The 14,336-nt window shown below is 43.1% G+C and overlaps 1 protein-coding gene across 3 annotated transcripts in view; it reads right to left on the bottom strand.

Moving 5' to 3' along the window:
* LOC126236302 (E3 ubiquitin-protein ligase Hakai) overlaps positions 1-14,336 on the bottom strand; it is a 60,518-nt gene that overhangs the window by 30,973 nt on the left and 15,209 nt on the right. For all 3 annotated transcript variants that reach the window (XM_049945500.1, XM_049945501.1, XM_049945502.1), the window contains exon 2: positions 5,741-5,865. In XM_049945500.1, coding sequence (XP_049801457.1) covers positions 5,741-5,848 — 108 coding nt within the window. In that variant the 5' untranslated portion in view covers positions 5,849-5,865. The remainder of the gene's footprint in view (positions 1-5,740; positions 5,866-14,336) is intronic.

Raw genomic sequence — 14,336 nt, 5'->3', positions numbered from 1 at the left:
CCACTCCACAATCTCTCTCTTCCTCTGTTCTCTCCCCACTTCCAGTCCATTTCTCCATGTCATTGTGCACCACATACATGTCACCTTGCCTGCATGTGGAAAGCTGAACAGTGCTACAGAACTATACATTGAACTTGCCGCTTCTTCATCTCTGCCATAAGCAACTGTTCCCTCCAATCACCTCAACCCCCCTCCCACACCAACATTTCTTCCCTCCTCACACCAGCTGAGATGCGGTGCTAATGTTGCCTAGGGAAATGTAGCTGTACAGGTATTATGTACTACTTGGCTCTGTAGAATCACATCATCCAAAGGCTTAGTAACTGTTTTTAATCTTGTGCCTATCGACTACTCAAATTTGTTTACATTTGTTGTTGAATTTATGCACGTTTCACTCTAATTAACTGGTGAAAAGAACAGAAGACCTGGCCAGAGTGAGGCACAATTGTGTATACATCCAAGAAGTAGGGATGGATGGTAGTAATAGGGTACACTCCAGTATTCTTACAAGAGTAGCCCTGTCAGACACTACACTTCTGTACATGCCACTGAACGAAAGAGTCCATGAAGAATAAGGACAGAAACAGGACATACAGAACGTCTCAACTTTGCTGTTCATGCCACTTCACTGACAGCATCGGTAAAACTATCTTACCCAGTGATGTTGCTAGCTCCCTGAACTGCATCTACATATTTGTTATCTGCTGTTTCAGTTACAAGAGATAATACTGTCTTTTTGTTCAGTTCAGTGCCAAATAAATTTTATTATATTTTCAATTGTCTCATTCACCAAATTATTTCTCTTCCAGTAGTCATCACAAACTTTTTTTTTTATGTGACATATTGCTTTTTTACAGTGTTCTAATGTTAGTGAAACCTAATGTCACAACAACTAAATCAGAGTAACCTTGTGCTCTAGTGGCTAATGTTTCTGGTTCTGAGCATGGCAGGTTTAATTCTCAGAGACCATGTCAGACTTCTCTTTGGTCGAAGTCTGTTCAACCTTGTGGGGGCACAAGAGAAGCTACTTGAATATAAAAGCAGTAGAACTGACAAGTAAATAATTGAAATGGTATTACATCTAAAGGCTTTCACCAGGTCTGGTGACACAATGTTTGTTTACTAGCAGCTAAAGCATCAGTAATCATTTCTTTCAGCTTCTAGAGTAAGGTGTTTGATGATTACGACAATGGTTCGTATTCTTTTCAAGATTCCAGACCAATTCTATAGCATTTAGTTCTAGACAGTATGGAGGGACCCATTTTCTCTCAAAATTTTGTCAATGGAATTAACAGGAGAAGTAGTGTCACTATATATTTTTGTGAAAAGGAAAACAACCGTCTTCTGTATAACAGTCCAAAGGCCAATTTGCATGTTTGGCCAACAACGAAATGTTAAATGGCACTTTTTGTAAATACTTCAGGAGAAAATGAGACCACATACTGAGCAGCAGAAGCACTGAGTCGCCGACAGGCACACATTCTAGAAAAAGGAAATGAATCCTTTGTCAAGCTAGAGTGTCCCCCCCCCCCCCCCCCCCGCTCCATACACAAACCTCTGCGCCCCTGCATTGTTCATATCCTTTCAAACAACTACATCTCCTTTGATGGAAGGGTATATCAACAATATGTGGTACAGCCAAGTGCGTTCACATTGTGCCCTTCTATGCTAACCTTTCTAGGGGCTGTCTAGATGAAACCACCATAGCCTCATAAAACCCCAAGCCCTTTTCTGGGTTGAGTTCATTGATGATATCTTTACGATCTGGACTCAGTGCCCAAACACCAAATCCTCATTCCTCCACAACCTAAAGATTTTCTCTCTCTTCTGCTTCACCTGGTCCTCCTCAACAACCAAATATGCGACCTGCCTGAATATTTACCTCAACCTCCTCCGAGGGCTCCATCCACATCTCTGTCCATATTGAACAAACTAACCACCAACAGTACCTGCATTTTGACAGCTGTTATCCATTCCACACCAAAGAGCCACTCCCATACTACCTGGCCAGCTATGGACAGCGTACCTGCAGTGACGAGAACTCCCTTGCCCAATTTGCTGAAGGTCTCACCAGAGCCTTCACAGACAGGCACTACCTCCCACAATCTAGTCCACAAATGGATTTCCTCAAACACATCTAATCCTCCCACCACACCCAAGAATCAACACAACGGAGCATCCCCCTCGTCATCTAATATCACCCTGGACTGGAACAATTGAAGCATATCCTTCACTGGGGATTTGGTGTTCTATCATCATGCCCAAATATGACGGATGTCTTACCCAAGATCATTTCCATGCCATTTAAAGTGTTATTCCATCACTTACCCAACTTATACACACTGGTCTATGCTTCTGTTACTCCCACACCCAATCCCAACCCCCTTGCCACGGCAGTCTTATTCCTGTAGAAGAAGACCCAGGTGCAAGACCTGCCCAATCCACCCATCCAGCACTTGCTACTCCAGTCCTGTCACAGGCTTATCCTATACCACCAGAGGTAGGGCAACCTGTGCAAACAGCAACATCATAACCAACTCTGCTTCAATCACTGCACAGCTTTTTGTGTCAGTATGACAACTAACCAGCAGTCCACCAGAATGAACAGCCATTGCCAAAGTGTAGCCAAGAACAAAGCTGAGCAGCTAGTGGAATAACATGCAGCTCAGCACAACACACTGGAGTTTGGTGAATGCTTCATAACCAGATCCATCTGGATCCTTCCCTCCACCACCAGTTTTTCTGTATTACACATACAGGAGTTATCCTTGCAATACACCATTCGCTCTCTTAACCATCCCGGTCTCAATCTCTGTAAACCCATTGTTCCCACACCGTCTACTGTATTTACTTAAATCTAAGCCGCACTTTTTTTTCCGGTTTTTGTAATCCAAAAAACTGCCCACGGCTTAGAATCGAGTGCAAAGTAAGCGGAAGTTCTGAAAAATGTTGGTAGGTGCCGCCACAACAAACTTCTGCCATCTAATATATGTAGCACTACACAGGCATGCTTTGCAGGCACAAAGATAAATACTGGCGCCAAAACCTCTGCATCGGTAAATGAATTAAAAGAAAAGGTAGAAGAATATAAACACTATGCCATGTATTCTTTCGTGTTTGCTGCTATCTCATTTAAATCCTGTCTGCCAAATGAACTACAGAACTAGAGTGAGACAACAGCAAACGCGGAAGAATATACATATCATGTCATGTTTATATTCACATTATTCTTATGCTGAATAGTGATACAGTCAGAAATGAAGCACGGAAACTGACTAGATTTTTAAATCTAAGATGAATCTAATTTCTGTGCAGAATGTAATGTACTAAACAGGCACCTGCAAAGATTTTCAAACGGATAAAAATTTTCACTAAACTCTTGTTCAGAACATCTTCTATCAAACGCAGTCTATTATTTGATTCTTGTTCATCATTATCAAAGAAAGCAGCAGTGTAAGTAACAACAATTTTTTTTATTTTATTTTATTTTTTTTATGTAAGCCGCAGTATGTGCACAAAAGCAAGCAATGCCGCGATCGGCAACAGGTCGTAAACACTCATTATCAGAATGCGACAAACAATGCATGACACACTACAATAATGCATTTTCAGCTTAGAGTGATGTAAACACCTATAACAAAGAGAACGGCACCTATCAGATCAAAGCAAAATAAGCAATTGATTCAAATCAGACGAAGCAAGTGAAACAGGAAGGATACCTGTATAAATATGGATGGGGCGCCTGACACTTAGCAATGGCTACTTGGTAAAGCTTAACTCTTAAGCTTACAACTCGAACCAAACTACTGTAGCTCTATCTTCATCCATTCGACCCCAATTGTGCTCATGTTACAATGGACCAACTTTGTTTCGATTTGGAAGTGTGGTCTAAAACTTTTCTCTCTCCTTGAATTTCGAGTTCAAATTTCAGGTGCGGCTTAGATTCAGAAAATTTTTTTTTCCTTGATTTCGAGTCTCATTTTTCAGGTGCGGCTTAGATTCGAGTAAATACGGTACTCTTCACTGTCCTATCACCCTCTCCCAATCCACATCTCCATGTCACCATTGTTCATCGTGTGCCGCATCCCACTGTCTACATTACCCGTGCATCACATGACTAGCACATGCACTTGCCCCTTCTCCCTCCTGCATTCCTAGCCAGCAAACCTACTTGCTGCCTCTCTCCAAGCTGCTAGCTGCACACGCCCAAACCCCCTTACTGTCTCCTTCCTCCCTCTATCCTACCTATCACAACCAATGCAACAACACCACAACACACACCCCAACCCAGTCCACCTGCTGAAATAGAATCTCAGCATTGTGGGTCCAGCTCGCATAATGTAGGGGCATACAACATGCATGTTTGTTTGTACATACAGCTTGACAAAGGATTTATTCCACCAACAACTGGCTACTTAAATTTTGGCACTGTATTTTTCATAAAAATCTAACGTCATATGCAATTATGTGCTCTTGTTCCAACAAGGCAACTTATTTATTCTGATACCTTTTAAAACTATGGAACAGTTAGTCTCTGAGTTTCTTTGCTAGTCTGCAAGTCCACTTCTGTGCAAAACAACACTGGGAAGTTTTTTCAAAGATTTTAATGCCTTGCATTCTTAATAATATTCAAGAAATTGCTCCTAATAATATATTTATTTGTAGTGCCAGAGAAACATTTAGGGTGTGTAGTTTGCTTCTTCTGCTTTCAGGCAGATACCTGACTCCTGTTCCAGTTGATGATGTCCCCCTCTCTCCGGTAATTTACACACTGCTGACTTACGTAACTATTACTTCTCATCATCTGATTGAACATTTTATCATCATGTCTGTTGGCACTACAGCATCTTACTTCTTGAAATCATCAGTAAAACTATTGACATTAACAGCAAGCTGTTGCAATTGTAATCTTTTTTCTGCATTTGTGCTACAAGGAAACAACAAACACTACTTTAAAATGGAATGTGGCTACAGTTAGCCACATGACAAAGTTAGCTCCCACTATTGCTGGGCATACAGTGCATTTTTGCCGAGTAATAGCATAATTTGTGTAAATATGTTCTTTATGTTACCAAGTTTAAGATGGTGTACTTTGATTGTTGTCTCGCGGTAACATTCTCACTTCCCGAGCACGGGGTCCTTGTTTCGATTCCTGGCGAGATTAGGGATTTTCACCTGTCCCAAATGACTGGGTGTTGTGTTGTCTTCATCATCATCATCACCACTCACCCCCATTATGGTTGGAGGAAGGCAACAGCAAACCACCTCCATTAGGACCTTGCCTAGTACGGCAGTGCAGGTCTCCCGCATCGTTCCCTATGCTCTGTCAAGAAGCATGGGACTTCATTTTCTTCCCCACTTTGTAATACATTGTAAAGGGTCAGTATGTAGCTTTACACATATACCAATCAAATACAGTCACTCAACCAACAAATTGGTTTTTACAACATGCCTGTGCACAAAAATTGGGCAAATAACCTGTGAATCACTGAATTATTTAATTATCCAATAGAGCCGAGACTACGGGGGAAATTGCTAAACAGAATAATTACGTCAAACTTCAGTTTGAAATAAAATCCTTTTTACTTAGTATTTTGTATGGGTGATATCTACAATGTGTGTCTGTCAGCCTCTAATCTCTTCTATTCAAATTATTTCTGGCCAGTGCGAATATCATAAGACCACTATTTCATATGTTAATACAATATCAAAGTTCTAACCTATACATACATTTCCTCACCTTTATTGCCTTCTTCCCACGTCCTCTGCCCCTTCCCCTTCCCCTCCCCCTACCACGTCCTCGAGCTCTTCCACGCATTCTTTTGGTTCTACAATCATCAGTTTCCATTACTCATCCTCCGACCACTGAAAAAAATTGCAGTTTAGTCAGTCTTACATATAAATAAAAATGTAATACATGACATACGTCATACATCAGTATAATTTGCCATGCAGAATATTGTTCACCCGTAACACATTCTTCCAGTAGAAAACAAATAGAAAACGATGTTGACAAGCATCAAATGAAACAAAACTGCCTGCATTTCATTAAACAATAAAGAAAGATACGGTATGTGGTAGTCCTAATTAACTTTGGAATTTGGAGTGATCCAAGATGTGTAAGATGCAATATAAAGAATGGAAAATCCATGGTGGAATAATGAAAATATTACAAAAGGGATAGATTGCTACTCATAATATAGTTAATATGTTGTTAGAGGCTAGCACAACAAAGAGACTGCTGAACAAGTAAGCTTTTAGATAAATGGCCTTCTTCTGAACCTGGCAACACACACACACACACACACACACACACACACACACAACTCATACACACATGGCCAATGTCACTGGCAGCCTAGACCAGACTGAAAGTGACAGTGCATAATGAGAGAAACAAGGGGATAGTAAATTGCTTTTTGTGAAAGCATACAGAGACAAGTTGGGGGCAGGGCAGGGCAGGCGAGCTAGGTGCAGTCAGAAGGTTAAATAGAGGGGGGAGAGGGAGGGGGGGGGGGGGCAGGGTGGGCGAGTGGAAAAGGAAAGAAGTAAAAATTCTGTGGCTGCGCTTGTGGAATAGTAGGTTGTGCAGTGCTGGAGTGGGAACCAGGAAGGGGACAGGTGGCTGAAGGAACAGTAACTAGCGAAGGTGAGGCCAGCAGGGTTAGTAGAATGTAGGATATATTGCACGGAGAGTTCTGACCTGCGCAACTCATTTCCAATATAGCCTAGGAATTACCTAACAAGCTTCAATATGTACAGAATCTGATCAAAACTATCTGGACATCACTATGAGTCATTCCATAAGCGATCATGGGCCTCCCGCTTCTTGAGCTTCAAGTTTCCTGAAACTTATTCTGGGTGTAGACCTAGCCTAGAAATGAAACTGTGAAAAATTTTAAATCATGAGCTTAAGTATATAAGAAACAGTGGCCTTCTATTTGGATGGCTTTTCGACGAATGTGCATGAAAATGTACAAAACCCAATGTTTGAAACACTTATTACAGGACAAAAGCAAGTAGGAAATTCTTACTTTCTGATCTTGCTTAACTTTTACCTGTGAGTCACAAAAATACAATGTGACAGAATGTGAAGCATTTTGTGAACCAGCACAACGTATGAAAGGGGTTCAAAAAACCTGCAGAGAAAAATGCACAGATTTTTTGACCCTCTTTGGCGTACGATATTTGAAGAAGAAACAATACAGAGGAACTACCAACTTGGTACAATTGTTTACAAAGCCTGGGACATGATTCTATCAGCATATCTTCCTGCTTAATCAATTATTTTTGATTATACTCAGTCACAAACATGGCACTGAATTTAAAATTACAATAAATAAGGCAAGTCCAGATGTAAATATTGCAAAAGGATCATTTCAGAAATTTTTCATCCAGCACCACTGGAAAGAGAACAATTTTCTGCATTGGAAACATCCTGTTGGATCTTAGAGTAAGTTCGGCAAAGGTATCAAATATGAGGTTGAACTTCAACAAAAGTCATATGTAATATGTTAAGACTGCAACATGGTACAGGTGGCTAAACCCATAACTTCAAGACAAGCAACAATGACAACTGATACCTTAATGTTGATGTTCCAACTAGCCATGTAAACCAAGAAAATTTTATTCAACCAGTTCAAAACCATTAGTTGAGTTAGTTTCCTTACCTATCCTGGTAGTGACTGTGTATGGTTGCAAAGGCAAAAGGGGTATGATGATGTTGTCAAACATGGCTTATTCTGTTACATGTAGATGGCTGTTTGCTGGTTTCTTTATCAAGGTTCCAAAGCCTCGTGGGTTTCTTGTCCTGGTTCCCAAGCCAATATGTGGGTCTCTTCACACTGGTGCTCAAGGCGGTGCTATTTCAAATTATTGCTTCATGGAATTAAATTTTTCTTCAATACTATTCTATATGGCTTCTGGACAATTGTACTGATGTCCTGTTCTAGTTCCTGAAGCGGCTGCAATATTCATGATGATATGCTGTTCAGGAAGCCAACATTGATCTTATCTTTCAGGCCAATAGACCATACATGGTGGACCAAAAGGGTGCATGGACTGACCAGGGAATCACGTTCTTCAATATCAACTTCACATACATTACCAATCCACCAGCAATTGTCATAGATGCAGGCGATATACTGGCCAGGAATAAGGCTTAATCACGAAGCATGACTAACTTGAATGTGGTTCAAATCCACTGGCAAAAAATGTTCCAGCTAAAGCATGGCCATTTGCAAATTCTTGTTCTCATAGCTTTCTTTCATCTTCTGTTTCTTGGTTTGTAACAAAAATGAACTCAATTCCTTGTACTTGTTGGTCACAAAATTTGAATAAACCTTTGGGGTTAAAATTTGATTGTCTGCAGTTTATTGCAGGCTATTGATGCTAAGCATTTAGCTGCTTCACTACACAGAGATTTAATGTGACTTGTGAAAAAAAAAAAAAAGAATCATTCAGCTTTTTGCAGTAGCACAGGCTGATAAAATTTTTGTAATTCTTGTACTGAGCTGTGGAACCTTCACTGAAATAGTGAATATGTACTACTACTTCCCTCATACTTTTCAAATTGCTGATCAATTTTGTCAGAAATGTGTGCACGGTAATGGCTCCAGTTCATCACAATCAGTGTGGATCCATTGTTAGAATTCTATCACATAGTCAAAAATCATAGTTTTTAAAAACTTCTGTTAAATATTTCTCTAATTCTATTCTTCCTGGCCAGTTTTCACACTGTTAAAACATGCAATCCTTAGCATCCGAATTACATCCAATCTTGGCAACAAGAGCTTTGTAGTCAGTGTCAATAAGCCTCATGTTAAGCATTAGCTTCATATTTCAATGGATTGTGCAAATGCATACTGAATGTCTCCCAGATGCTCCAATGGTAATGTAACATTTTGGTTGCAACTCACAAAATTTACAAAGCACAATTCCTTGCTCCACGTTTTCTTTTCAATATTGAATAAACAACTCTTCAAATTTACAAGGAATAGGTATTTCTGTTTTTATTCCATTAGGACTTCTGAGACAAAATCCTCCTTTCCTGTACAATATATACAGGTATCATATATGAAGTTTGCAATATCAAATTAAACCATTGTCCAGCGACTTCATAGAAGGACATGTTTAGATGAAAACTGTATAGGTCTTCATGGTTAGTTGTAAATCAGCACCTATTTGCCAATCACCACTGTTGCTTGACCCAGTACTGTGCATTTAACAAGCTATACCATCTTGCGACACTAACATATTGCATGTGATTTTTGATGAAGTTCAACCTTACTTTTCACCCCTTGCTGAATCGACTCTAAGATACAACAAGGTGTTTCTAGTGGAGAAAAGTGTGTTCTTTCCATTGTGCTAGAGAGAAGATCTCCTGAAGTGACCCTTTCACAATATTTGCATCTGAACCCAGTGCAAAATGATGGGTTGGTTGGGCAGAAAGTGTCGCCACTTCTTTTGCAAAGACCGTCAATGCACAGTATTACTGTTCATTTTTGGAGCGTCACCTGCGAAAGAAGCGGCGACACCTTCTGCGCAACCGACGAATCATTTTGCACGACAATGTGTGGGTGCATACAGTGCAAGGCTGTGGATGCTCTGTTTGGTCGATGGGACTGGAAAGAACTGTACCATCCACCATAATCCCCCGGAATTAAATCCTTGTGGCTCTGATTTGATTCCGAAGATGAAGGAACCACTTCGTGGCATTCGCTTCAGAACTGTTACAGAGATGCGACAGGCAGTAGACCACTCCATTTGCACCATAAACAGAACAGGCTCTGCTAACGGTATACTATGCCTTCCACATCGCTGGAAACGGGTTCTGCACAAGGCCTCCTCCTTTTTTTTTTTTTTTTTTTTTTTTTTTTTTTTTTTTTTTTTTTTTGTGCTCAGCTACAGTGGTCATTAGCGCCCAGACTAAATAATAAACGCACTGCGAGGCACAATGTGAAAACAGCAACTAAAAAGGACAACACTATAAATGGCACATTAACAGGCAAGGGATTAAAAGAAAACAGCATAATCAAATGTCCTTAGACAGGTTTGTCAAGTGGCTAAAACGAAGAACGCGAGCCGCTGCTCCGGGGTCATCCGCTAAAATTTCATCCAGAGTACATGGCAGGCCAAGATCAATGAGCAGTGTATTAAAATTTGGACAGGACATTAAAATGTCGCGTACCGTCAGCAATTGTGCACATGGGCAGAACGGCACCAGCGCAGCCGTCAGCAGATGGCGGTGGCTGAACTGGCAGTGTCCAATCCGTAACCGGGCCAAAACAACCTCCTCCCGCCGAGAAGGGTGTGAAGAGGTTGTCCAAGCCATGGGGAGAGGTTTCAAGGCCCGAAGCTTGTTTTCAGTAAGTGTAGACGAATCGGCATGCCACAGCGATAAAATGAGCTGACAAATGACCCTGCTAAAATCAGATGAAGGCACACAACAAGAAGCTGTCCGAGGCTGGACCGCAGCCTTGGCTGCAGCATCTGCAGCTTTGTTCCCAGGGATACCGACATGGCCAGGAACCCACATAAAGGTAAGCGGAGAACCTTCGTCCGCCAGCTGCTGAAGAGAGCGTTGGATCCGGTGCACGAAAGGGTGAACCAGATACGGATCATTGAGGCTCTGGATGGTGCTCAGGGAATCTGAGCAGATGACATAAGCAGAATGTTGGTGGAGGAAGATGTAAAGAACAGCCTGATAGAGGGCAAATAGCTCAGCTTTGAAGACCGACCAATGGCCATGGAGCCAGTATTTGAAACTGTGGGCCCCCGACAATAAAAGAACACCCGACACCATCATTGGTCTTATAGCCATCTGTATAAATGAAGATCGTATTAATGAACTTCGAACGAAGTTCGACAAACCGCGAGCGGTATACCGAAGCTGGGGTAACCTCCTTTGGGAGTGAGCTGAGGTCAAGGTGAACACGAACCTGAGCCTGGAGCCAAGGTGGCATTTGGCTCTCGCCCACTCTAAAGGTTGCAGGGAGTGGAAAATCAAGTTGCTGAAGGAGGCGACGAAAGCAAACTCCAGGGGGTAGCAGGGTAGAAACATACAACCCGTATTGACGGTTGAGAGAGTCATCAAAAAAGGAACGATAAGACGGATGTTCGGGCATTGATAATAGCCAACAGGCATACCGACAAAGCAGTATATCGCGCCAGTAGGTTAGTGGCAATTCACCGGCTTCAGCATGAAGACTCTCGACGGGACTAGTATAGAACGCTCCGATCGCAAGACGTAACCCCCGATGTTGTATAGAGTTGTGGCGGCGTAAGATGGATGGCTGTGCACAGGAGTATACAAAGCTCCCATAAACCAGCTTTGAGCGGATGATCGACCGATATAGGCGAAGTAGGATGGTTCGATCTGCTCCCCACGATGTACTGCTGAGAACACGGAGGACATTTAGGGAACGGCTACAACAGGCAGCCATATATGGCACATGTGGAGACCAGCTAAGTTTCCTGTCAAATGTAAAACCTAAAAATTTTGTTGTCTCCATGAACGGGAGAGCAACGGGACCGAGATGTAAGGACGGTTGGAGAAACTCTTTGTAGTGCCAGAAGTTAATACAGATTGTCTTCTCGGCAGAAAAAAGGAAGCCATTGGCGACACTACAGGAGTAAAGACGGTCAAGACAACACTGAAGACAGCACTCCATGAAGCATGTAGGCTGCGCACTGCAGTAGATGGTAAAATCGTCCACAAAACGGGAGCCTGATACAGCAGCTGGGAGGCAATCCATTATTGGATTGATCGCTATGGCGAAGAGAGCGACGCTCAAAACTGAGCCCTGTGGCACCCCATTCTCCTGGTGTAAGGCGTCTGACAGGACAGAACCCACACGTACCCTGAACTTTCAATCCATTAAAAATGCATGAATAAAAAGAAGGAGGCAACCACGAAGGCCCCATATGTATGCATGGTGCGGAGAATGCCCCCCCTCCAACAGGTGTCATAAGATTTCTCCAAATCAAACACTGCCACTGTCTGGCACTTCCACAAGAATTTATTCATAATGAAGGTCGACAAGGTAACCAGATGGTCAACAGCAGAGCGCGTCGACGAAATCCACATTGTACATTGATAAGTAGGTGTCAAGATTTGAGCAGCCAATCCAAACGAGAGTTAACCATTCATTCCATCACCTTACAGACACAGCTGGTAAGGGAAATGGGTCGATAACTGGAAGGCAAGTGCTTGTCCTCCCCGGCTTAGGAATCAGGATAACAATAGATTCGCACCAGCATGTGGGAACATGACCCTCAAGGGTAATAATGAGCGGAGCTCGAAACCTCTGCAAAAAATCGGCCGAAGGCTTTGGAGACATCCTCAGGGGCCACAAGGACGTCATTCGCAACCGTCAAGCCAGAAACTGGTGAGTGGACCTTAGTGCCAGATAGCCGGCGCAGGCTACCCCAGACAACAGAAGGAGTAAAACTGTTGAAGGAGCTTGTGAAAGCAGCCCAGCTGGCTTTCTTGCTTTCTTCAATAACATGACGACACTGCGCACGTAATCGTTTATAATTAATACAATTTGCCATCGTAGGGTGGCGTTTAAAGGTGTGTAAAGCACGTCGACGAGCACGTAGAGCGTCTCTACATGCTGCGGTCCACCAGGGGACCGGTACGTGATGTGGAGAAGAGTAGTATGAGAGATGGAATATTCAGCAGCAGTGAGAATGACTGCTGTGAGGTGTGCGACCTAACTATCGCAGCTTGTGAAGTTTTGATCCTGAAATGTCGCCCTGGAAGAGAAGAGCCCCCAGTCTGCTTTGGAGATGTTCCAACTAGTTGAGCATGGAGATATGGTATGATGAAGGAGATAGATAACACAAGGAAGTGGTCGCTCGAATACGTATCAGAAAGAGCGTACCACTCAAACCGACGTGCAAGTTGGGTAGTACATATAGAGAGGTCTAAATGGAAATAGGTGTGAGTTGTGTCCAAAAGAAAAGTAGGGGCGCCAGTATTGAGGCAGACAAGATTGAAGTGGTTGAAAAGGTCTGCTAACAGGGAGCCTCTCTGGCAGGATGCTGCAGAGCCGCAAAGGGGATGGTGGGCATTGAAGTCTCTAGTCAACAAAAATGGTGCAGGTAGCTGAGCAATAATTTGCATCATGTCTGCCCTAGTAACAGCAGATGACGATGGAGTGTAAACAGTACAAATGGAAAATGTGAAAGTGGAGAGAGTAATTCGGATGGCAACTGCCTGCAGATCGGTGTGCAATGTGATGGGATCGTAGTAGACATCATCCCGGACCAGCAACATAACCCCTCCATGAGCTGGAATACCTGCCACAGGGGGTAGGTCAAAACGCACAGAGGTATAGTGTGTCAAGTCAATACGATTGCAGGGGCGTAGCTTTGTTTCCTGGAGAGCTACTATGAGCGGACAGTGCGAGCGTAGCAGCAACTTTATTTCCTCTCGGTTGGAGCGAATGCTGCGAATATTCCAATGAAGAAGTGCCATCGTGAGAAGAAAAAGAAAAAGGAGAAGCAAGACGGGGTCACCTCGAAGGCCGCTGAGGGCCTGGCTTCGAGCGAGCGCTGCTGCTGCTATCAGTAGGCAGAGAGTCATTGTCCATTTTCTCAATAGGTTCGTCGGCCACCATATTAAGATTGTCGGGAGGGGGAGCTTCCTCCGCCGGTGAACGGCCAGATGTTCGGCTACCAGCAGTGTGGCCAGGTGAAACGGATGACGGCCTGGGGCGGCAACCACTGGGTGGCACAGGAGAAGAAACGCGCTGTGGCGGAGAAGGAGAACTTTTCTTCCAATGAGCCTTCTTGGAAGGTCATTTAGTCGAAGTGCTGGTCGATGGCTGGGAGTTCGTGGTATATAAGAAGTCTTCATGGGACGGTTCCTTCTTGAAGGTCCGTGCATCTGACTTCTGAGTCTTAGGTGTGGCAGAAGCTGATGAAGGTGCTTGTGTCTTAGGGGTGATGGGAGGAAGAGGAGACGTTGACCGGGCGATCTTAGCACTGGCCAAACGGACGACCGTAGTGCTAAAGATCAGATCGCATGTGTTGTGTTGGCAGAAGAGCCAACACAGTGTTACTAGAGGAGGCCGAAATGCACGCGTTTTAGCTCACGCAGGCAGGCGTGAGGAGGGAAGAACTATACTGACATGAGGTCTGGAAAATGACAAGGAATGAGAATTCAGAAAGCGGACATAATTAGTGTGATACTTAACTTTAATCCATTAATGATGAACGTCGCTCTTGACAGTACATGATTCACAATATTATCTGTTCAGGATACATAGTAACTGAATATGGCGCCTTACTAGGTCGTAGCAAATGACATAGCTGAAGGCTAAGCTAAA

Source organism: Schistocerca nitens, chromosome 2, assembly GCF_023898315.1.
Source record: "Schistocerca nitens isolate TAMUIC-IGC-003100 chromosome 2, iqSchNite1.1, whole genome shotgun sequence".
Lineage (NCBI taxonomy): Eukaryota > Metazoa > Arthropoda > Insecta > Orthoptera > Acrididae > Schistocerca > Schistocerca nitens.
Note: the sequence above shows the minus strand (reverse complement) of the source record. Positions and strands in the feature narration are given on the sequence as shown.